This window comes from Harpia harpyja, chromosome 11 (assembly GCF_026419915.1).
Source record: "Harpia harpyja isolate bHarHar1 chromosome 11, bHarHar1 primary haplotype, whole genome shotgun sequence".
NCBI classification, from domain to species: Eukaryota; Metazoa; Chordata; class Aves; order Accipitriformes; family Accipitridae; genus Harpia; species Harpia harpyja.
The window spans coordinates 35,522,185-35,545,299 of NC_068950.1; the positions used below are offsets into that span (position 1 = coordinate 35,522,185).

The following is a 23,115-nucleotide window of genomic DNA, read 5'->3' on the forward strand; positions in this document are numbered from 1 at the left end:
CACGGCACTCCCCATCCCCATCCGGCATGAAAGCACCCGCCGTGGCAGCAGCCGGACCTGGCCACGATCTCTGCTTCCAGGTAAACAGATGAGGCAAGCGGCTCGCCTCCCCTCCCTGCTTGGCAGCCCCAGCCGCACAGACCCACCATTCAGCCCCACCACCCTGCACAAACCCCCAGTGTTCAGGAGAGGGCTCATGCTCCTTGGGGGGCACCGGGGGGGACATGCCACGGCCAGGAGGTTGACACCCGGCCAGGCTGGAGCGAGGCCAGTGGGTGTAGAAAGAGCCGCTGTGTTTTGGCCAGCTCCTGCCATCCCGGGGTGGGGGCAGAAAGGGACCCTTGTGTGCGCGGGACCCGGGGGATGGCCCTGCAGCTCGGCCGCATCCAGGGTCCCACGAGGCCACGGTGGCAGTCACCGGTGGGTCCGTGAGTTGGCAGTGAGGAGGCGGGGGTGGGAGCCTGAAGGGGTCAGAGGCGGCAGGCGGGGGAGCTTAGCCAGCGCACCGGTGTGCACGGTGCTGCTGCTGCCCTGCTGCCATCCAAAAGATTTGCAACCCCAGACTATGGGAGACAAAAGGAGTGGGGGTGGTTGACCAAGGACACATTCAAGCAGTAGCAGAGGCAGGAGCAGGAGGCAGCTTCCCCTGGGCATCACCCTGCGAGCATCCTCCCCAGCCGGTGGGAAGGGTGGGCGTGCTCCCGGCACGTTCACCCCCTGCTCCCGCATGGCCTTTGCTGGCACAGACAGCAGGTCACCCACTGGAAGCGTGCCTGTGGCACTTCTTGACAGGACCAAGTCAGGCACTTGCAAGGATGAGGAAGGAGGGTGCCAGCTCCTGCCCCCCAGGGCTCTTCTCCCCCTCCAACCCCCTGACCCTCTCCCCAGGCTTTCCTCGGCACTGCTGGGGGTGTCTGTCCTGCAGCACAGCCTGGGGTGCTCAGGCCGTGGCAGGGCTCGGAGGGCTGCCCACCCCTCTGGGGAGCCTGGCACCGAGCTGAATGCATCCCTGCCTCAGCCACAAGCATCCCCACGGGGCCAGGCTGAAGGGGAAAGGGGAAAGCAGGAAGCAGAGCCGCGATGCTCCAGCATCCCAGCTGTTCCTCCTGCTGCCTCCATCATCCACAAGTGGCCATCAGTGCCTTTGCTGGGGACGACGTCCCCTCTTCCATGCCTGGCACCTTCCACCCTTGCTGCTTCCCTGAGAAGGTGGCTTTCTTCCCCAGGGAGCGCAGGGAAAGCATTTTCCACCACGGCAGATGAAAATGGATCTGCAATCCAATTTTACCCTAGTACCACTTCAGTGATTTTGATGGAGCCGCTCTGGATGGGTGCTGGTTTGAGCCAGAGGACAGCTGTCGCGGCTTCATAGACCAGGGGTTTCTTATCTGTGTCACCTTTGATTACTGTAATTGAAATCCTGCTCTGATCTGAGCCATGCCTGAACGTTTCTGCTGCCTGTGTGTCTCTCGTCTCTAACGGCAAAATGACGTTAATAGATTTTAAAGCCAGGCTAGGCCTGCGAGACCATTTCTGCCTGACCTCCCGGATAGCAGCCAACAGTCACCGCTTACCCCAGTCCCATGCTCAGCCACTAGCACAGCCCTGCCGTTCCCCCATGACTCATTTTCCCTCCTGGAAGCACAAATCCTGCCTTTCCCCAGAGCGGCTCGTGTGTGTGCTGGGCAGCCTGCCTCTTCCCCCCCCTTCAGAGCAGAGCCGGGATGCTCTCGAGGGAGGAAGGGTCCAAGGGTGCTGGTGGGATCACGGAGGGATCAGCGGCCCTTTAGCCCTCCTGCTCCAGTGTGAAATCCCCCGTGGGCAGCATTGCCCTTTTCTGGCATCTCATGACCAAAAGGGCAGCAGGATGACATGCTGCTGCCCGTCTGCTGCCAGACAGGCTGCAGGGGTCAGAAATACCACTGCGCAGGAGAAAACGCCACTGACTTTGGTGCCGAGCTGGAAAACCAGCTGTGCCTAGTGGTGTGACCGGCGCTTTGTCACCCTCCCCATCTTCTTTTGTGAAGCGGCCGGTGGTGTTTAGCCGGAGCCACTGCAGCAGAAAGAGTGACTCCAGCCCAGACAGCGTCTGAGGGCAGGAGCCGGTAGGACACGTGCGCTGGCACGCACGCTCCTGCAGTTTGGCTCGTCGAGCAGCCGGCATGAGGAGTGAGCCAGCCCTGGCCGGGCTGTGGCAGCAAAGCCAGTGGCTCCGGCCGGGACAGGGAGAGTTTGCTCAGCCAGCCTGACCTCCGGGAGTTGCCCTCTGGAGCAGGCAGGGGCATCCCAGGTGCAAATCCCCATCTGGAGAGCCCTGCAAACCCCGAGGGCCAAACCCTGGCCGCACCAGACAACCTGCCTGAACCCCTGGGTTTTCCAGGCCGGCAGCTTTTGCGGCCATACAGCCAAGAGCTGGCCAGCACGTGCTGGCACAGCGGCCTGGGCTTGCACCAGTGTGGGTCCAATGGAGCCATCCCAAAACTTCATATGCTGGCAAAAAGAAAGGAAGGCTTCCCAGACGGCAGGGCAGCCCCAGTGCCCTGCAGCCGGCATGCACGGAGGCTCGCTCCGAATCCTGGCTGGCTGACCGGCAGCGTTTCCTCTCCAGCAGTGAAACCCCTGGCAGGTCATGGGCCGGCGGCACACACAATGCTTGGAGTTATCCAGCCCGTTATCAGCTCCGGCCAGGCGGTGCAGGGAGGAAAAGGGTTTCAATCCCAGCCGAGCCGCATTTCCGTCGGGAGCAGTTCACCCTGTCACGGGGGAGGGCTGGACCATGCCATGCTTTCGACACCAGGACCAGTGGAATAGGGCTGTGGCTGCCATGGGGAGAGAGGGACCACGGGGCTGTCACCCCGTATCCCCACAGCATTGCCAGGGTCCCTCCTCATGCCAGGGAAGCTGCCGGTCTCCGAGCGATGCAGTCGCTCCTGCCCCAGCTTTGCCTGGCAGTGCTGTGCTGTGCCCTGGGCATGGCCACCTGCAGAACTCAGGGATGGGAAGGGGCCAGAGCTGGTGTTCCTTAGGAAAGGGGCTGCCACCGTGGCCTGTGGCAGAGGTCTGGGCTGGCTCAAACATCCCTTGCTGGGTGTCACTGCTCCCCACCCCAGGGAGGCATCCTAGAGCCCTGGTGTGCTGGGAAAATGCCTGCCCAGAGCAGTACAGGCAACCTGAGAAACCCCACTGGCAAAGGCCATCTCTGCCAGCCAGGAGGGGAAACTGAGGCATGAGGAGATGCCGAGGGAGGCCTCCTGCCCCCTTGTCCCTAGGCTGCCGTGGCACATCCTTCCCGGGGCTGCCCCAGCCGCTTAAAGCCAGCTGGAGGAAGGGGACTGCGGCACAGGGTCACTCCTGGTTCCTCAGCCCAAAATCACTGCGGGGGGGGATACGCCCCAGCCCCTGCTCCTCCAAGCCCTCCCAGCAGCAAGCATGGGGCAGGCAGGGGAGCTGGCAGAGGCACCGGCAAAGGCTGGGCTTGCTGGGATGCCGCGATCCCCTCCCGCTCCATGATTAGTAGAAAACGGGCTAAAATTAGCTGCGGAGGCAGCACCCCTAGGGTCTCCCAGCAGCATCCCACTGCCCGCTGGCTGCCTGCAAGTGGGTCAGGCAGCAGCTGCCTCCCAGCTGGGCACCCTGGGTGCTTGGGGGACCCCCATCCTCTGCTGCAGGTGGGAGCATCGCTCCCTGCTCCATGGCACCTCCCGCCTCCCAGCTGCTGCCCATCTCGGAGGCTTTTCCCTCTCCGGATTCACCCGGCTGGGCTGCGTTATAGCCAGAGCAGCTGGGGAGGCACAAGGCCACCTTCTGGGATGGCAGGAGTGCGGATCCCTGTCATATTCCTCCCCGTGACTTCAGGGATCTGTTATTTTTAGCCGCTCTCCCTATCTCATGTCACTAGCTAGGCTCTGGCTCTCTTCCCCGCCCCGCCCGCCCCCTTCCCCGGTGTTAATTTGTTTTCTCTGTATTATTTGCAGATTTTGGGAGGGAGAACCAGGTGTCTCGGCACAGGGGATCACTCGGCCACAGCCTCCCCATGCTGCCCTCCACCCAGGGGTTTTTGGTTGGTTTTTTTCCCAGATATTTTTAACCTCCATCAACTCCCCATCGGCAGCCCCAAGGGGATGAAACACCGAGGGGTAATGCAAACCAGAGGCACCCTGCGGCCAATGGGCCAGGTCAAGCAGCAGGATGCTCATGGGGCTGCACTGGGATGCTGCCACCTGGGCAGGGCAGCGCCTGGACACAGCCCCCGGTACCCCGGGCAGGTGGGGGTCTGCACCCCCCGGGGCTGGCCCCTCCTGGCAAGCCCTCCGCTTCCTCCTGAACCCCTGCACATCCGAGCCTGCAGCCTCCACTGTGGCACACTGACACGCGAGCCAGGGAGAGCGAGAGGATGGGCTTTTCCCTTGGATTCAGAAGAAAGCAAACAGGAAAAAAGTTAATTAAAAACTTCAAAGCCAGATACTTCCAATTTGGTTTAACGCGGCGGCCCTGCTCAGTGGCGATGCTGTCACAGAGGTGCCTGCGTGGGGCTTGGGCTGGGAAGTGCCCAGCATGTCACATCAGGAGATGTCACCCCCCCACCAGCACCACTGCAGCACTGTTGCCTCCATCCCTACTGTGCACTGGGATATGGGGTGTCATGGTGCTGGGCTCAGGACTGGGCATCTGGGGACCAACCTGTGGCACGGGGCTGCCAAACCTGCTCTTTGGAAAATGTTTTCAAGGTGCTTGGGCTGGCTGTTGGAGCCCGATTCCCACCCACTGGCATTATACCACTGCCTCATGTAAAACAGGGCAGGGCTGGGGGTCCTGGGGGAGCAGGGGGTGCCAGCCTGAGCAGGGTCCAGCAAAACAGCGGCCCTCATCCTGGGGTAAGGAGGGCACCCTGGCACCGCCGGTCCTGTCCCCTCCAGCCACTGCTCTGAAGGAGGAAGGGGACATCTCCCTTGCCCAATTCTCACTCTTTTCCCCAAAAGGAGCCCAAATCCTCTCATTTTCTCCAGAAACCTATGCCACAGGACAGCGATGCTCCTGCCCCCAGCGCTCTGCTGCCTTTCCTTGCCTCCCACCCCCACTTTTAGGGTTTTTTTGGTGGTGGCTTTTTGTGTTTTTTTTTTTTTTTTTTCAGAAGTCTGTGCTGCATGGTGAGTAAAGGCATCCTGCTGTCTGAGGGCTAACGGCTTGCTGGAGAGATAATAAAGCAAAGGGGAGTAAATTAAAGTGGCTATAAATAGCACCAGGAAAGGAAAAGGAGATGAAGTCATCTTCCTTCAGCTGAGCTGGTATTTGCATCACTTCTTCCCTTCGCCTTCCCCTACCCCCTCATCCCTCTCGGGAAATGGCCCCCCCTGGGGCTCTGGGGTCCTGCCATGTGCTCTGTATGCCCCCCCAGGTCCCCATGGGGCTGGGGAATGTCCCCGTGCCCCTGGGCTGGGGGTGGCTGCCCGCTGCTGGTGACTTGCTGGAGAGCATAGCAAGGTGGCCTGGACGTGGTCACTTGGCCCCAAGCTGCATTCCAGCTTTGCCAAGGATCCGTGGCATTGCCCTGTGCAAACCAGTGCATGGCCCCATGCAAACCAGTGCCTCCAGCATGACCCCAATGCTGCATCCCACAGTCACCACGAAGAGCTTTCAGGAGCCATCACAGACCTATCCCATGCCAGTCCCCTTTGCAGCCCATCCATGGGCGGCTGCATGGACCCCCCCAGGAGCAGAGCCTGCGGGAAGGGATGCCTCAAACTCAACAACAACGAATCTGCCCAAGGAAGCCCCTCCAGGAACCAGATTTGTTAATTTACGTTTTTATTCTTGATGATTTTCACATCCAAGCCTCCACCATCAGCCCCAGGACACATGGGAGAGGAAGGACCCCGACCCCGCAGGAGCCTCCCTGGGGTTAGCAACCAGCTCACCCAAAACATGACCCTTGCTGCCAAGGCAGCCACTGTCCCTGCAGCCCCTGAGTGGCCCCAAAACCCCCCAGCCACCCGCTCACACGAGGTATATTTATGCCTGAGTCAGAATGAGGTCACACCGCGGTTTCCTCCGTGTCAGCTACCAACTCCTATTCCTGTGCTATGTGCACACACCCGCCGTGTTATTGCAGGGTATTTATAGCTATTTTACATGTATAATTATAAAACCACAACTCCACACACGCACGAAAATAATCACGGTACTGGGACGCAGGGGAGCGGAGCCAGGGCGATGGGAGTGGGGCTGGGGCACGGACCCCACAGCTAATAATAATTCTTTGCACTTTATATATAGCCCCTTTCATCCGCAGCTCTCAAAAACGCTTTGCAGGCATTTAATTAAGCTTCCCAACATCCTAATGTGATGACAGCCAAGTAACAATATCCTCGCTTTTAGGTACGAAGAGAGGGGAGGTGGCAGGACTTGTCTGAAGTCCCGCAGCAAAGCAGCCCGTGGGGTAGCGAGCCCAGATGCCCACTGCCCTGCCCCACACTTGTGGGGTGCCCATGTGGGGACATGCCCATAGGGGAGATTTTGACCCAGAAAAGGGATGAGGACCCCAGGATCCTGCGCAACCCCTCTGCTCAGTTGGGCGTGGGGGCAACCAGTGACAGCACAGGGTCCGGGGACGGCAGTGGGGACCCCAGGGACCGCCGGGCTGCAGCTGCCCAACATCTGGATCAGCGGGTGGAAGAGACATATGGATCTCAACAAACTCGTGGGCGAGAGCTCGGGGGAGAGCAATAAATAAGATGACAGGTCTGAAAGGGCTGATTTACGAGGAATATTAAGAGTCATAATCCTGCCCAGCCTGGCCACCCCCCAGGGAGGCAGGGTGATGACAAGGACCCAGATACATCACAAGGAGACAGGATTCACTGGGGCCAATGCCGACATATCTCCAAGCAGGGGGCTGGAAGCAGTTGTGACTCCTGGGGGTCTGGGCAGCTCGGTGCAGGGACACACCTGGATCTTGGTGGCTGCCTGGAGAGGGGATCCCACAGGGATGGACCTCTGTGGTCCTCAAGGTCTGTGGCTTGTGCTCCACTGAGCACCTTCCCTCCCGACCGTGTATATCCCTGCCTGGATGGACCGCTTGCCTCCCATCCTTGAAGTGCTACAGAGGGCACAAGGGGCATGTGTTTCAGTTTTGGACAGTGATGGGACATGAGATGCCACCAAGCAAGAAGGACACGGCAGGAGAAGGTGGCTAGCAGAAGGCTGGGACTTCAACCACCAGAGCAGAAGTAAAGAGCAAAGAGGTGGTGGAGGCAAACGCTGGTGTCGGTAATAAAAGGGGCAGAACTGCAGTCCTGGGGGGTCAAGGCTGGGTGGGGTCAATAACATCTGCAGAAAAACACATTCTCCCAGTTCCTTTCCCACGCATGGAGAGGTGGGGGACGAGCACCCATCCTCATCCCCATCCTGGGGATGCCCCACAGGGGAAGCAGCAGGATGTCGATGGACGCAGTGCGATTCTGCGCACATGAAATCTAAATGCAAGTCAAAAATCATGAACCCAGATTTGATCCCGTAGCAAGCACTGTCCTGCCATTTTATGGTTGTGTTGGTATTTTTTTTCCTCCCAAACTGCAGCCAGATCCCTGCTCACCAAAACAAGCTGCGCAGCACCCCCTGACCGAGAGCACCCACACCTACCGAGCCCCCAAAATGGGGGAGCGGGACCCACTTGCACCACACCAGGACCAAAGAGCAGCGACACAGACATTAAGCAAGAAAACAGCTGCAAACCTTCCGAGGGGCTGCAAAGAAATGCCCCCAAAACAGTATCTCTGAGAAAAGAGAGAGGGAAATGGGAACAGCGTGCCTGGCCAGGGAGCCAGCGCAGCCCACGCACGGCCACAGAGACGTGGGCACCTTTCTGTCACCGCACCGAAACTGCCTCGCGACCTGCTATCACCTCCCCAAATTCCACTCCCGCTGCCAGCCGGGCATCTCTTACCAGGGGCTGCTGGCACCTCCGCCACGTCACCAGCCACGATGAGGGACTCAAGGATCCTTGCGCAGAGCTCGGGGCTCGCCTCGGGGCTGCGGGGAGAAGGGGAGGGCTCCGTGAGGGTCCCAGCAGCTCAGCCCCCCTGGAGACCCCCACACCCCTGGGACAGAAGCCAGCCACCCAGAGGGATCTCCTGTAGGACTGGTGCAATGCTGCATATTCCATGGGAACCAGCGTGATGCCAGAGCATCACAGTTGGGATGGGGGCTCCCAGCTCTGGCCTCCCCGTTTGGAAAACCCTTGGGCTGAGCCGCTGGTGGGCTCTCATCCAGCAAAACCAGTTTGGGGGCCAGTGTGCCCATGCCTGGCTACAGGCACCCTTCTCTCGCCCGCTCCATCCGGGGTATGGCAGGGGCATCTCACCTGGCTGCCGCGGGGCAGAGAAGCAGCTCCCCGAAGAGCTCCCCGAGGAGCCGGGGTGAGAGGTGGCTCCTGCGGGTGCCCTGGCAGAGGTGGCAAAAGTGGTGGACAAGCTGGCGCAGGAGCAGTGCCTGGGGCTGTGGCAGGGCCGGGGGGGCCAGCAGGGCTCTGGCTCGCTGGCCGCACTCCTCCAAGCCTGGGGTCTCTGCAGCAGAGGGGAAACAGTGGGGAAGAAACGTCAGTTCACGAGGCCAGGGCATCCCCTTGTCTCTCACAGGAGGCTGGCACCTGCCAGCACACCTGGCATGAGCTGTGGCAGGTCTCAACTCCCCACAAAGCCCTCCCCAAAACCTGACTTCAACCTCTCCTCCAAAAACCACGACTGTTTCTTTGCAGCCCATCCCTTCCTGCAGACAGGCTGTGGGACGTGTGGGTACCCCAGGGAGTGCAGGGCATGCAGAGGTGATGCCCTGGGGGTCTCGGATGCCTCTCGTGGGAGGCTGCCAGCCCCATTTACCCACTGACATCACCCCAGATCAGATTGTACGGTGACATGAGCACGTTCCCCCTCTTGGCACAGCCAGGGAGGGAGCATGAAGGGCCAAGCTGCTCACCTGGCAGGGGCTGCACCTAAACACCGCTTGCTGCTGCTGCTGCAACAGAGGAGAACAGCGAGAGCCCAGCCCTGCCCTGCGAAGCCATGGAAAAGGCAGAGCAAAACAGAATGGGGAAATAGGCACCAGCTGGAAGACCTGCTGAATTTAAAGGCTCTCCCCTCCCCCTGCAGAAAAAGCAAGCTGGGAGGGAAAAGGCTTTTTAGGAGAAAAAAGCTGCACCTGGGTTGAGAGGTACAGGCAGGGCTGCGGTGAGGTCCCTGCAGCCCTCGCAGCATGGGCTCTCTTGTCCCCCTGAAATGCAGCAGCAGCAGCAGGGGGGGCTGATCAGGGGGCAACTACTTCCAGCGATGCTTAAGTTGCCCATGTGAATACAAGAAGGCACCTAATGGTGTTGCACGTCACGGAGGTGCTGCTGGGACCCCTGTCGTGGGCACTCCGAGCAGCCCCACAGCCTCGCAGTGTTCCCACCAGCATCCCCCCGTGTCCCCAGTGCCCTCTGGCAGCCTTGGCCAGGGCTCCCCGGTCTTGTGAGCTGTGAGCTCAGCGGCCTGGGACTGCAGTCCTGCCCTGGGCACGAGAAACAGCCGCTCTCCAGCCATCTTCCATCCCCGCCTTGGCCCGGCCCTTTCATCTGTGGGGGACAGGGAGGTCCCCAGGGCTGCGTTGCTTTCAGTCAGCTTCAAAGCCCGGCTTGGCCGGGGGCCGGCTCAGCTCCCCACGGCTCTTTGCACCAGGGCTGAGGCTTGGCCGATGCCCAGCCAGCTCCCGGCATCCATCCTCAGGGCTGGGGTGCACCGGAGCTGGAGGGGTGGCGGGTCTGGGATCCCCTCCCGAGCAGGTCTGCAACCCAGCTGGGATGGCAATGGGATGTTTGTGTGCCCCCCGTATCCAACAAGCTGCTCCCATGGGATGTTCGGCTTCGCTCTAGGCCTCTCCTACCCTAATCGGCTGCTTTTTGCACCTTTTTGCACCCAGGGGTTGCTGCAGGGTGAAGGTCTTCAGCCAAAGGGGGGAATCTGGGGATGTTTTCCACCTCCTTTTGCAGGTGGTCAGCTCGCTGCTTTTCCAGCCCGCAGCCTTGAGCGGGGCAGAAAGAGCTTGCTTGCAGGGCAGACTGCCAAAACCCAGCACCGTCTCCTGAAAGGCTTGTATTTTTATTTTTTCTTTAAAGCCCCAGAGAAGTCCCCATCGGTATTGCCTCCGTTCCTGCCCCCTCCTCCTCCTCCTGCACCCATTGTGCCAGGAGCAGAGCCCACTCGACGCAGGCTGCGGGGAAAGGCACTTCCCTTTGAAGTCGCTTAACGAGGCAACCCAACTAATTGCTTCTTAATTGCATTTTTATCCTTGGAAGGGAGGCAGCCTTTGATTTCTCCTCTCTCGGAGGGGTGAGGGGAAGGCAGCATCTCGGTGCCACTGGCCCCAGGGGTATTTCTCCTGGCTCCGTGTCTCTGCGCAGGGCAGGGAGGATGGGGTGTGAGTTATCCCTTGTCTTCTCCTCCATGTGTCCCTTCTGCCTTCCCGGAGGCCATGGAGAGCCTGTGGCCTTTTCCCACCAGGACATAGTAGGAAAAGGCCATGCTGGTCTGGCCACAGGTGATCTTTGGTGCCTCATAAGGCAGCCAAGAGCATGATCTGCCCAAGTGCTAATCTGGTTTAGAACAGGGAGGTGATGCACAGGGATGGCAGATACTGCAGCAACCAACAGTGAGATGAGACCTGCCGTGAAAGGGGAAATCTTGGTTTCAAAGGTGGCGAGGGGTTCAGGTCCCATCTAAGATGGTGGATGAGGGTTTGGTGTATGCCTGGCGATGCCCGTGGGGCCTTGGGCTGGCAGGGGCTGAGTGGCTCTGCGAGGACTCATTTGAAATGGGTTTTGGTCCAGGCTGCCTGTTGGGATGCGCCGAGGACTCTGCTGACCTGGGTACGAGCCCTGCCCTGTTTATTTGAAAAAATTCAAATAAAACCAAAACCTTGATGGTCTTGTACATTTGCACAGAGACTGGAAACCTTGCAGGGACCTAAAGGCACTTCCTAACGGCACTAAGCTGAAAAAGCAGAGAATTTTCTATGCCCATATAAAGCCAAGAGTTAACGAGATTACAGCAAAAAATTCCCAGGCAGCAGAGCCAAAATATTATAATAACGCTTTCTTCTGGGGCCAGCATCACCCAGCCTTGGCAGTCGCTCGTCCCAGCAGGCAGCACCTCCTCCTCCTCCGGGCACTGCAGCGGGAGAGGGCCATGCTGCAGCCAGGGCAAAGCTGCTGCTTTCCCGGAGCATCTCCCCAAAGCTGCCATGCTGCTCCATTGCAGGGGGATGTTCCTGGCGGTCCTTCTCAGGATCTGCCCTTAGTGCAGCATCGGGCAGCGGATGGGGTCAGGAGCCACCCTGGAGATGCTGGAGAGACTTTCTAGGAGCTTCCCAAAGCTCCTCCAGCCCCACAAAGGTCCCAGGCACGGGGGGAGCCCGGCCGTGCTTACCTTGAGCCATGTGGACCAAGTCGCTGTAGAGGGCTGGGGGCACCAGGGGTGACGGGAGCTCCTGGAGGTACCACTTCAAGGCCTCCGCCAGCGTCTGAGCATCATACAGGTCCATGTCCACAGATGAGGCATCTGCAGGGAGAGACCCAGCAGGAGCCCTTAGCCCACGGTGCTGCCCCTCTGGCATGGAGCATGGAGCTCTTCCATCCCCGTGGGCCTTCCTCCGGACATGGGTGCTGATCTCTTCACCCATGCCCCCATCCCCCAGGTGTGGCAGCCCATGATTTTACTGCCAACCCCCCCCGAAAATATTCCTGTCCCTGTTTCCACTGACCCTGAGTTTCACGTGCCCATGGAGAGCATGAGGCAGTACCTCCACTTTGTGTGCACTATACATCTAGTGTGTGGGGCAGGGGCTCTCGCTGTCCCACTGCAGGATAGCACCCATGGGATGGGCTGAGCTGCTGCCCCAGGCACCCTCTGGCCATCAGGGCCAGGCACCATGTGCCAACCCCAGCCCTGTAGGAACTGCTTGGAAAAATGCATCCACGGAACAGGGTTATGGTCTCCAGGCAATGTACGTTGCTAAATGCCCACATCATCCCCAGTGAGCCCGAAATGCTGTGAATGTGCCCCAACTGGCGTCGCTTCTCCCAGCCCTGAAAGGCATCTGTCCTGGGGGAGGCGGTGAAGGATGCTCCAGGGACCGGGGCAAAGCACCCGGGGGAGGCTGAGCCCACCCAGCCTGGGCTTGGGATGGGGACAGTGCTCCTAGCAGAAATGTCCCACGGTCCGGCAGGAGCCAAAGGGTGGGATGTGTCCGTCTGAGCCCCGTGGCCGGGTCGGCGCGGGGACATTGCTTCACCGGGGTCCAGGGGGAAGAGCCCTTTCAGCATCCTTTGGTATTGCCTCATGCATTTGTCTTGGAGGTCTCTCAGCCCGGCTGGGTCGGGAGGTGGCTGCCTAGAGGGTGATGGACCCTTTTGCAAAGATCTGGAGGTTTCAAAATCTGGCTTTGATTCGAACTGGAGCCAAATGCAATGTTTTGAAATTCTCCTTGTAGGAGAAATCTTGGGGGGGGGGGGAATAATAAAAAAGCCCAAGATATTTGGGATCATTTGAAATGGTTTGTTTGTAGAAACTGAATTTCTTGCTTCTTCTGAATATTGAAAAAAGATCAAACTTTGCACTTTCTTAAAGATGATGCGTCAGGCCCCAAATGGCCCTGTGTTGTGATTGAGAAGATGGTGTACTTGCCCTGCTCTGAGCCCCCTTCCGCTTCCCTCTCTGGGTCTTTACCCCTAAATGCAGCTTTGCTGAAATTGGTGCCATTTTGGGAGATGCTCCATCTCCCAGCCCAGCATTTTCCAGCAGAAAATGCCTGGAGTCTCCAACCGTTTTAGCTGACTGCGTGTGGCCGTGCTCCCTTCTGGAGTGATAAACCCAAAAGAGTGGAGAAAAGTTATTTCCTAGGGCAAGGTTTTGGAGGCACCCGGCCAATGGGTCTGGGATGGGGAGCAGCTACCCTACTCCTGGCAAAGGCTCGTTTTGGGTACCTTGACCTTGATCTCCTTTCCCTGGGGTGTCCCTGCCGTGGGGTGTCCCCACCATGGGCCGGGCAGCCCAGGAGCCTGCCTGCTTCCTCCTCTGCCTGCTTGGGAACAAGAAGCTGTGGCGGGTCCCTTATGGCCAGTGCCTGCCATTTGGCTTGGAGACCAGAGGGAAAACAGATTGACCAATGCCCAAAGCGAAGCCTTTAACCCAGCCATTGGAGACGCTACCTCATTTTCAGGAGCAAGCACTCGGCCAGCCAGGAACCCTGGGGCAGCGTGGGGACAGCCGGGAGAGATGCCACCACTCTGGGGTGGGCAGCCATCCAGCATGGCCAAACGCAACCCGGAGCAAAGGTGGGTGCTGCCTTTCTGGCACCCCCTGATGTCTCGGCATCACCCCATGGACCACTCTGCCCTCAGCATCCTTGAGGTGGGCAGGGCTGTGCCAGCTCTCGCCTCCTGCACCCCAGGCCCACTCTGGTCCATGCTGATGCTCCCAACTCCCAGCCACTATTCTGGACCTTCTCCGCTGGCCAAAAGGGTTATTTCTACCGGGGTTTGCAGGGGGATGATAGCCAATTGCCTGTTTTTGCTAGCACTTGCCCTGGAGAAGTGAGCTGGCAGGTTGGCTCCAGCCAGGCAGGGGGAGGAGAGCAGGGGCAGGGATCCCACGAGACGCTCCAACCCCCATTTTGGGCTAAAACCCTGCAGTATGTGGCTAAAACCCAGGGATGCTGCTGGGGGGGTCTCAGAGTCTCGTTGCTTGGGCAAGTGGCTGCATTGCAGAGAGCTGCTCCCATCAGTGGGTTATGCCAGGCAAACCCCAAACCCCTTCTCACCCGGGGCGAGCCCGGCTGCTCACCCCCTGCCCACTGCGAAGGTTTCTGCAGGGACCTGTCACTCGCCTAAGGATGCTGGCGCAGATTGGGGAGAGCAGCCGCAAGCTGTTTCTGCACAGGGAAGGAGCCGCTGCTGGGCGCTGGCCCCAGGCGATCAGCCCTGGGCTCCACCACGGCCTAATTAGCTCGTTTGCATCGTTCGGCATGGGCTTGGGGGGGGGTGTTCAAAGGGAAGGCTCAGCCGGTTTCAAAGCGAGACTCAAAAACATCTTTACACCCAGAGAGAGACGTGGTGGGGAGACGGGGGGGATTCACACCCTGCTAACAGGGACTGATTGCTGATGGCACCATTTTCCTTGGCACGTTGGCTAGAAATAGCCATTAGCCTGTTGCCCCCATCCTCCTGGAGATGCAGTGGCACCCTCCTGCCCCAGGTCCCCTCCTTCCCCTGGAGCCGCCGTGGTGAGCTGGGCTCCCCACTAGGCTGAGAGCACAGCGGGGGGGTGCTCTGAGCTGCTCCCCAGCACCGGCTGTGCCCCAGCAGCTCAGGGAAGCTCGGCCGGCAGCTGGCGAAGGGTTAACCCTGGAGCCTTCCCAGCCAATTACCACTGGTCTGACCCCACGGATGCTGCTCTCTCCTTATCAGAGGGAGATGATAACCAGCTATAAGAAGTTAATGATGCTGCAGGATGAGTCAATGCTCTCCCACTGCTCTCCAGATGTTCCCGTCCCTTCCCCAGGGGAATGACGGAGGGATTCCATCCATCTGCCACAAATAGAAGAAAAACACCCCAAAACGCCAACCTCAACCCCATACCAACCCCCTCCAGCACCCAACCTGCTTGCTGACTTGCCGGCAGAGCAAGCAAGCAGCCGGGGACCAGCAGAGAGCATCCCTTGCCCACGGGGGATGAAAAAGAGGAATAAATTTGGGGCTGGGGAAGGGGTGCACGAGATGACCACCGGCCCAGAGGCAAAAGCAATGGGTGCTCCCAGCCTCCTCCCACCAGGATACCAGACCCCGCGTCCCAGCAGAGGCAGAGGGGTGCCGAGGCTTTGGGCTGAGTCAGGCTGGGCAGGAAACACCAGGACCTCTCCCGGCAGCTGCAGCCAGCCGGGGAGGTGTGAGTAAGCCTGGAGTTTCGGTAAACGCAGAGGATGTTTAGCCAAGAGGTGGAGTGGAGGAGGTGGGGGGATTTGTTTGGAAGGAGAGGCTTGAGCGAATCCTGGTAACCAGCTGTCCCCTGGATGTGGCCACAGGTGACAGCTGCACCCACATCCCTGGCCAGCGCGTGGGTGATAGGGCGCAGACCCTGCCCAGCACCCACAGCCCCCCTCGCAGCAGGGTGTAGCGGGGAGTCCTACAAGCTCAGCTGGACCTTGGCTGCCAAGTGCCGCTGCAGCATGATGCTCTTGGGTGCCTAGTCCCCGTGGTGGAGGGGCACCCAAGCCACCCATACCTGGGGCTGACTTCAATACTGACTTGGGATTTTCCCTACTCCTTGCAGACCTTTTAGGTTTAATCACTAGCTGGTGCTGCAGGGATGTCTTTGTTCTCCAGTCCTGGGGGCCATACCTTCCCATCCGCATGGATGCTGCCTGCACAAGGAGCTGTACATCCCTCGAACCCGAGCGCTGGAGGCTCCTGGGCATCCCACAGTGGGGGTTTACTGGGGAACTGTGCACCAAATCAGGGAATATTTCCCCAGCTTTCATTCAGCATCAGTGTAACATCTGTCAGCCAGCCCACTGGTACCTTGCGCTGAGGACTTGGCAGCCACCAGGACACCCCCTGCCCATGCATGGGAGCTCCTGGCAGCCCCAAACACCCTCCCAGCTGGGTTTCACCTCGGCATACCCCCGGCTTGCACTCAACCAGGGCAGGGGTGCTGGGACCCCCCTTCAAGGGTGCCCAGTGAGGCTGCCTTCCCCTGCCTCAGCTTCCCGAGGGCAGTTCCCTTCCTCAGTTTCCCCAGCAGCTATGGGAGGGGATGGCAAAAGCTCACCACCAATTCACCCAATGGGTCTGGCAGGGATGTCTGCACCACTGCTGTTTATTTACCCTTCTTTCGTCACCACCAAATATAAGAGATGAGCTCATGCCTCTTGCCAGGCTCTGACGACGCAGGGTTTATTTCTACTGCAGGTATAAATAAAAAGCAGCGCAGCAGGCACTGGGGAGCCTTAGGTTTGGGAGTAAAGTCATCGTGGTGGGGTTAATAGATTGGCCAGGGAAAACCAGAGCCCTGGGGGGCCTCGAACCCCCTCTGGCATCCCAGGGATGAGGATGGGGATGCGCTCCCTCCCTGGGCATCCACACCATGATGTTGGGGGGAGCAGTGTGAGGCCCCCCAGCCTGCTCTTTACTTCAGCCCAGTCCTTTCTGCCCAGCAGCAGCTCCTGGCAGTCCCAGCAAAGCTCCGGGGCCCACCATCGCTCGCTAATCCCCACCGAGCCCTGACCTAATTCCTGGGCACGTGAATGTGTTTCCAGGCAGACTGCTCTGTGCCGGGGCCGAGATCAAAGCGTGCAGGATGGCAGCACAGGCACGGCACGCCTGGAGACACCAGCTCCAATCCGCCTCGCGCTGCTGCCGGATTCGCCCCGGCATCCCGGGGTGCAGGCAGCTCCTGCCTGGCCCTGCCAGCGGTGGAGGCTTTTCCCAGTGCTTCCTGGGGAAGGCTCATGGTGCTTGCATCTGCTGATGGACCCCAGAGCCCAGATCGGGGCATGGGGTATCCAAAATCTGGGAGGTTTCAGTGCTGGATGGGTTCAGCCCCATCCGAGCCATACGGGGCACCCAGGGACCCCAGCGGGGTCTCTGCACCCCGTCCCCCACCAGGGAGGAGGGAGGAGGATTCAGACCATCCCTCACCAGTGGTGGCAAAGCACTGCCCAGCCACTGCACGTGGGACTTTGCAGCCATCCCCACGCCAAGCCTTCTCCAGCTTGGGTCCCTCAGCTCCGAAGGGCTCCAGCACCCACCAGCCCACTCACGGCTCTGCTGCCACCTGCCAGAGAAGGTCCCATGTTTCCAGGTTCAGTGGCAGCCATGAGAAGAAGGCTGCCTGGCACATTTCAGGGGAAGAGGGGTGCGGGCAAGAGCCTGAGCAAGCATGGGGTGAGAAGACATCACCCCTGGGCACTGGAGGGGCTCGTACACCTCATGTCCACAGGCACTGGTGACTTTGCAGGTGATTTGCCCCATCCCCTGCGCTCCAAACAGCTCCTGAGCCACACACAGGGGAAAAGCAGGAGTGCTGGGGGCCAGAAACCCTCAGGGTCAGTGTGTGGCTCCTGGCATGATGGGCACAGAGATGCCCCCAGGCCTTGAAGCAGCCCAACAGGCAGGCACTACAGGGAGCACTGGGGGCAGGTGGGGCAACTGCTGCACCCTGCTGCTGCCGTTTAAAACTCTACTTTCTTCTTTTTCTGCCCATAATTCTTCCCCTTGCAGCTGCAGCAGGGCTCCTGGCTGGCTGATCACCCGCAACCCTTTGGCAAGTCCCCCCAGCCCCTGTGGGGTTGCGGCTTTTTGTTGAGTCCCTTTTTGGTGCTGCCACATGACTCCAACTCCCATGTTCACTGATGTCGCATGGCCCCGCTTGCTTCTCAGGGCATAAGGGTCTGAACTGAGCACCAAGTGTCCTAAAACAATTAATTCTCCTCTGGAACAAGCGTAAGCTGGCTGTGAGCCCAACCACCCTTTGGTCCGTGCTTCACCTGCTGGCCCCAGTGGCATCTCACCTGGGTGGTAGCTGACGCGCTCACTTCACAGACCCCCCTTTATCAGTGAGGTCTGTCTTTGCTTTCTTTTTTTTTTTTTTGCCTATAAATAATTTTTCTTGCATCATCCAACATGGAAATACCAAGTTTGGTGCACAGGCTCTAGCCAGCTGTCAGATGCCGCCATCCTGCAGGACATCACTGGCACTGGGATGAGGACAGGCTCAGCCCAGGCTGTAGAGCCACGTGGAGCCATGCTGCATCCAAGTCTGCTGTGCCCACCGCTGCTGCAGCCCCACGAGGATGGGAAACCTTCATCCCAAAGCCTGGGTGATGTTTGGCTTAGGGGCTGTCTCATCGGGCTAGGTCCCTCACAAGTAAGGGTTCCGAAAGGGCCAGGGATGGGGAAAGGGTTTGATCAGCACAACTCAGACGGGTGCCTGTGCTGCCCAGCCCCAGGGTCACGATGCCCATGGGCTCTCCGGGACAGCCAGGACTGCTCTGACCTGCATGAATCCTTGTCCCTGGAGAAACCTCCTCCTCCCCATCAAAAGTTCAGATTCTCTTTCAGTGTAGAAAACACCCTGTTTTCTCTGACATGTTAAGATTTGGGGGTTAGAAAACCAACACCCGAACTTTTCCAGCCCCTGCTCCTTTTTCCTTGCGCTGTCTAGCAATTTTCCTGCCACCCCTGCCAAACACCAGCATGATTTGGGTATTCACAGGGAAGCTGAAACCCCTGGTGGGAACCCGGTTTCCCCCCAGCTGAGATGCTGTTCGGTTCCAGTCGCCACCAGCCCCGGCTCCAATTTCTCCCCGTTCCCCAAGATGGAGCTTGACTTTCGCAGGTGGGCTGCTGGCAGAGATGGGTTGCTGGAGGGATGGAAGAGGAGGAAGAGAAACGTGACCCTCGCCTCTGCCATCTTGTGTATGGGGCATGCAAACTCCTGTTTTTTTGGCAGGGATGTTTTACTCCACCAAATGCAACAGAAGGGCCTGTATGGGAGCCAAAGCAGAGATGCTCTCCTGCCCTCCCCAGCCCAGTTTGGGCTCCAGCAGGGCCCTGGGGAAGCACCGCTGAGTCTCTGGTCCACAGAAGGCTATGGGGGGAGCAGGCTGCCGAGCCTGGGCTTAGCCAGGATGCTTGGCCCTGGCAGGAACATCATCCCCATGCTGTTTGCAGAGCATCCCTCTGGCAGGCCTGAGCATCAGCCCCTCTAGCTGAGAGCTAGCAAACTTGTGATATGTCCTACCCCCTCCAGCCAGCTCCAGGGATCTCTGGCTTTGCCCAGCCCTGGTGTTGCCAAGCGCACAGGGCAGCCCCCTGAGTTGCCAAATAAAAAAGCTTATTTAGGTCCTAGAGGAGATGGTGGGGCTTGGGAGCATCGAGTCACATGGGGCTGTGAGGGATTTTTCAGGGCTTTCAAAGGGTTTGAAAAATAATGATGGCATTTCCCTGCCCAGTGCTGGCTCCTGCAGTGGGAGATGAAAACCTGGATGGTCCCAGCAGCTGCTCCGCAGCTCTAGCCCAGGCTCCGGCAAAGCCAGTGGGGTTTGCCCCTGGGCTGGGGGAGTCTCCTGAGGCTGGGCAGGATTTCGGTAGTGACCGCTGCCGGGGAGCCCTGTGCCTGCCAGGGATGCTGCACCGACTGCGCGGGGAGCGTGGAGGACCCGTAACTTCTGCGTGCTCGGAAAGCAAAGCAAAGCATCCTTCTCATGCTGGTGTTGCTGCCCCTGCCCAGCCTGGGCATCAACACCCAGAGCAGCCGGGGCCGCGGGGATTGCTCTCCGGGTGCCTTCACCTCCTCGGGACATCAGCCGGGAAATCTGGGCCGGGGGACAAGGCCGTGCGAAAGGGCACCCGGCTGCTCCTGCCTCCCCCAGCCTGCAGCAGGGGCTCCCGCAAGGAGGGGAGAGCGGGCTGCTGGGGTGCACCGTGCCCCCATCATCCCCGGGGGAGCAGAGCCTTCCTCGGACAGCGGGGACAGAGCAGCCTCGTCCCCCCCCAGCATCCCCCCCCCCTCCTGCATCCCTTCCTTCTACCGCAGCCCCGTCCTCCCCCCTCCCGCCGCCCGGCGGGGACTCGGCTCCCGGTACGCGGGGAAACGATGAGGTCATGTTGCTTAATATAGCGATTTCATCACAGCCCTTCTCCCCAGCAACACGGCCCGGCTGCCGCCGGCTCCCGGCGCTGGCAGAGCCGCCGCTCCCCCCTCCCGGCTCCCCTCCTTCCCAAGCCGTGTCCCGGCCGGCAGCTCCCGGGATGCTGGGCCCAAGGGCGGGCGGGGCGGAGGGGGGGGATGCGATGCCAGGACCGGACCGTGCGGGGCCGGACCGTGCCTGGTGCCACAGTGCCGCCCTCTGGGCACCGCGGCCGGCGGGATGGAGATGCTCGACGCAGCAAACATCCCCCCCCCCCCCCCCGCCTCCCCGTCCAAGATTTGGGCGGCACACTGGATCCATCACGTCCCCAGCGCCACCATGCCATCCATCCCAGTCGTGAATTTAGGGGCAGGGGTGGGGAGATGGTTTTTCCCTCCTCCCCACCCTGCTCATGCCCCCCCCAGTCCTGCGAAACGCTTCCCATTCTCCTAAAAATTAAGCTTTTTCTTCCCCTTTTCTTTTTCGCTGTCACACCCACAAGAGGCTTTCTCCCTGCCCTGCTTCTCAAATAGAAACCGTAGAGGTTTGCAAAACAAAATATTTTTCTCCCTAAAAAAAAAAAAATAGAGCTTCTTGTGAAGCACCCCAACCCTGCACCTGCATCCCCCTTGGCAGCATCACACTGGGGTATTGGGGGAGTGGAGGGGGGGCTCGCATGCAGGCAGGGCCTTACAGAGCTGTAATTAGGACCATAATGAGGTTGGAGCCAGAAACCCGTCGCTGCTGTGCCTGGGTAGCATGGCTCGCCTGGCAGCATCACCTCCACGGCCCCCTTCCCTCCTGGGGATAGAGGGAGGGACGCGGCTCTGGGACTTACCCGCCAGAAGAGCCTGCTTCAGCTCAGCATCACCCAGTGCACTGGGGCTGGATCTGTAGAGCACCTCGCTGTCAAGACCTGGGGAGCAGCCAGGAGAGAAGGGTCAGTCCTAAGCCCCAGATCCTCTCTCCAACACAATGGAAGCAGGCAGGGACTGAGACCACCAAGCTCCCTCGCTCTGCCCACACTGTGTGGGTACCAGGGTGCGTGGGGAGAGGTTTGGCTCTCGGGGCATCTCCGAACATGGGCAGAGAGGGTGGTCGCGTGCATGCACCCATGTAAGCCCTGCAGATGGACACCACGGCTGCCCGTACCTTGCTTTTCCAGCGCCTCGATGAGCCTGGCCACAGTCGGCAGCGCCTGCTCGGGGAGGGTGGGGTGCTCGGCGAGCTCTGCCTGTCCGGGGAGCCCTGTGATGGAAAGATGGGGAGAAGGGGCTTGGAAATTCCTGCCTGCAGGAATTCCAGCCTCTTTCCTTGGCTGCCCCAGGACAGGATCAAGCTGCTGCTTTGGCACAGCCACAACCAACACTTCAGCTCATGCATGTCCAATTTTGGAGAACTTCTCCCTTATTTTATCCTCTTTTTGCAGTAAGAGTCACTGTCAGGGGCTCAGCTGCTTGCTGAGATGCAAAGACCTGCTTGGGCATGTGCCCTGCCTGTGGGGAACATCCCGCCCTGAGTGTGGAGATCCTTCAGGCCAAAATCCCTTCTCCACCTCTCCTCCCATGGCACCCAGACTGCCCCCTCTCATCACCCACAGCCCGTAGTGGTACCGGGCTGGAGCTGGGGGACCAGCTCCATACCCAGCAGGGACACAGCTCCCTGCAGCTCTCACCCACTTGGATTCTCTGGTGTCTACAACAGGGCTGAGCACAAGCCCAGGGAGGACTCAGCCACCCCCTTGGCTGGTGCAGACCTCCCCCAGCCCTTGAGGAGCCCTTCAGCCAAACATGGGCCAGGCTTCCCACAGCACAAATCCCCAGGTGCTGCTGGCTCCTGGGTTTTATACCAAGGACACCTCATCCCAGACCCTGACAGAGAGGAGCAAACTCCTGGCAGGGGCGACAGCAGCTCTCCTTACCCCAGGGCATGCTGTATCCATCCATCCATCCACCCATCCATCCCTCCCTCCCTCTCTTCTTATCACCCCAGCTGATAAACCCTTCCTTGTGCAGGTTATACTCGATGGCGACTCTGGCAGTGCAGTGCTGGGATTTCCCTCCACACTCTCTTGTTAGTGGGCTTGAACCCCCCTGGGAAGGCAGCAGGCAGGGGCAGGGGCAGGCAGGGGCTGGGGCAGGCAGGAGCAGGCAGGGGGCTGGCAGGGGCTGCCACCGGCTGTAGCACATCAGAGCTGTGTGCGAGCACCGGGGCGTGGATGGCGTCTGGAAAGGCTGATGTGTCAAGAGCTCTTATGCCCGTTTTTATGTGGTGAGCAGATCTGTTCTGGTGGAAATATATTTTAAAAAATTACAGCACATTACATAAAGCCCGAATGTGACTTTTCCCCGCAGCGAGCTACGCTCCAACCCAGCCAACTCCAGCGTCAGGTTCATTCTGTCTTTGGTTTTTGCTGCCTGGTAGAAGGCAGGGAGCTCACGTGTGAAGCCAATAAACCCATAATGGTTTTAAGGAATGAAAAAGAAAAAAAAAAGGGGGGCTGTGGACAGGGCCATGCTGCCTTTGACCTTTTGCAAAAACACAACCTGCTGCAACTGGTGGATCAGAACCCTCATCTTTGCCATGGTAATGCCCTGGTGCTCCCTGGAGAGCAGGGAAGGATGCAAACCCCCCGCTTGTAGGTGGCTGATCTGGTCCCCAAGCACGGCTGTGACCCCCAAGCCTGGCAACAGGGTCCCCTCCACTGCCCGATGGGGATGTGTGGGTGCATCGGGTGGGAACGGGGAAGATTTCAGGGTTTAAAGCAAAGCAGGTGGTTGGGACTCCGTGGAAAATGTCCCCACCACACAGGTGATTTTTTAATTAGGGAAAACCAGTTTTGGCTTCCAAGGTGATGGTCTGGGGAAAGGCGGCAATGGCAAAAACCAACCATCTCTTTCTCCTTCCCGGATACAGCAGGAATAGCCCCAAGCTCAGGTTGGAGCTTTAGCCCATCCTCCCCCCTCAGGGTGCCAGATTGGACCCCAGTGTCCCGATGCACCACTTGGCTCTGACCCCGAGTGAGGCAGAGGTGATGCTTTGCAGCAGTGATGCAGCCCAGGACAACCAGGCAGGGGCAAAACAGCCGCTGAGCTCCTGGGAAGCCCCCCGGGGACTCAGAACCACCGCAGAACCACTTTTAGGATATTATTTAATTTAAAAAAGACCATTCCTCCCTGCAGAGCCAGCCCTGGCTCTGGGGCAGGGCTGGGAAACGCAGTGTCTCTCTCCCATTCAGGGCTCCCCGCAGGGCTTCACCCTGCTCGGGGTCCCCAGGGTCCCCAGACAGCGCCGGGGCTCAGTGGGCACTGAGGGCACGCAGGGCAGTATGCTGCTGTTGCAGAAAAATAGGCATTCGGGCCAGCCAAAACAAATGTCCCTCAAAACCTCCGTCTGGGAATG

The 23,115-nt window shown here is 59.5% G+C and overlaps 1 protein-coding gene across 1 annotated transcript in view; it reads right to left on the minus strand.

Moving 5' to 3' along the window:
* PIK3R3 (phosphoinositide-3-kinase regulatory subunit 3) overlaps positions 1 to 23,115 on the minus strand; it is an 83,736-nt gene that overhangs the window by 56,836 nt on the left and 3,785 nt on the right. Inside the window, exons 3-7 of the mRNA XM_052801266.1 lie at positions 20,866 to 20,961; positions 20,552 to 20,629; positions 11,454 to 11,585; positions 8,360 to 8,561; positions 7,943 to 8,028 (exon numbers count right to left, since the gene is read on the minus strand). Of these exons, the coding sequence (XP_052657226.1) occupies positions 7,943 to 8,028; positions 8,360 to 8,561; positions 11,454 to 11,585; positions 20,552 to 20,629; positions 20,866 to 20,961 (594 nt within the window). The remainder of the gene's footprint in view (positions 1 to 7,942; positions 8,029 to 8,359; positions 8,562 to 11,453; positions 11,586 to 20,551; positions 20,630 to 20,865; positions 20,962 to 23,115) is intronic.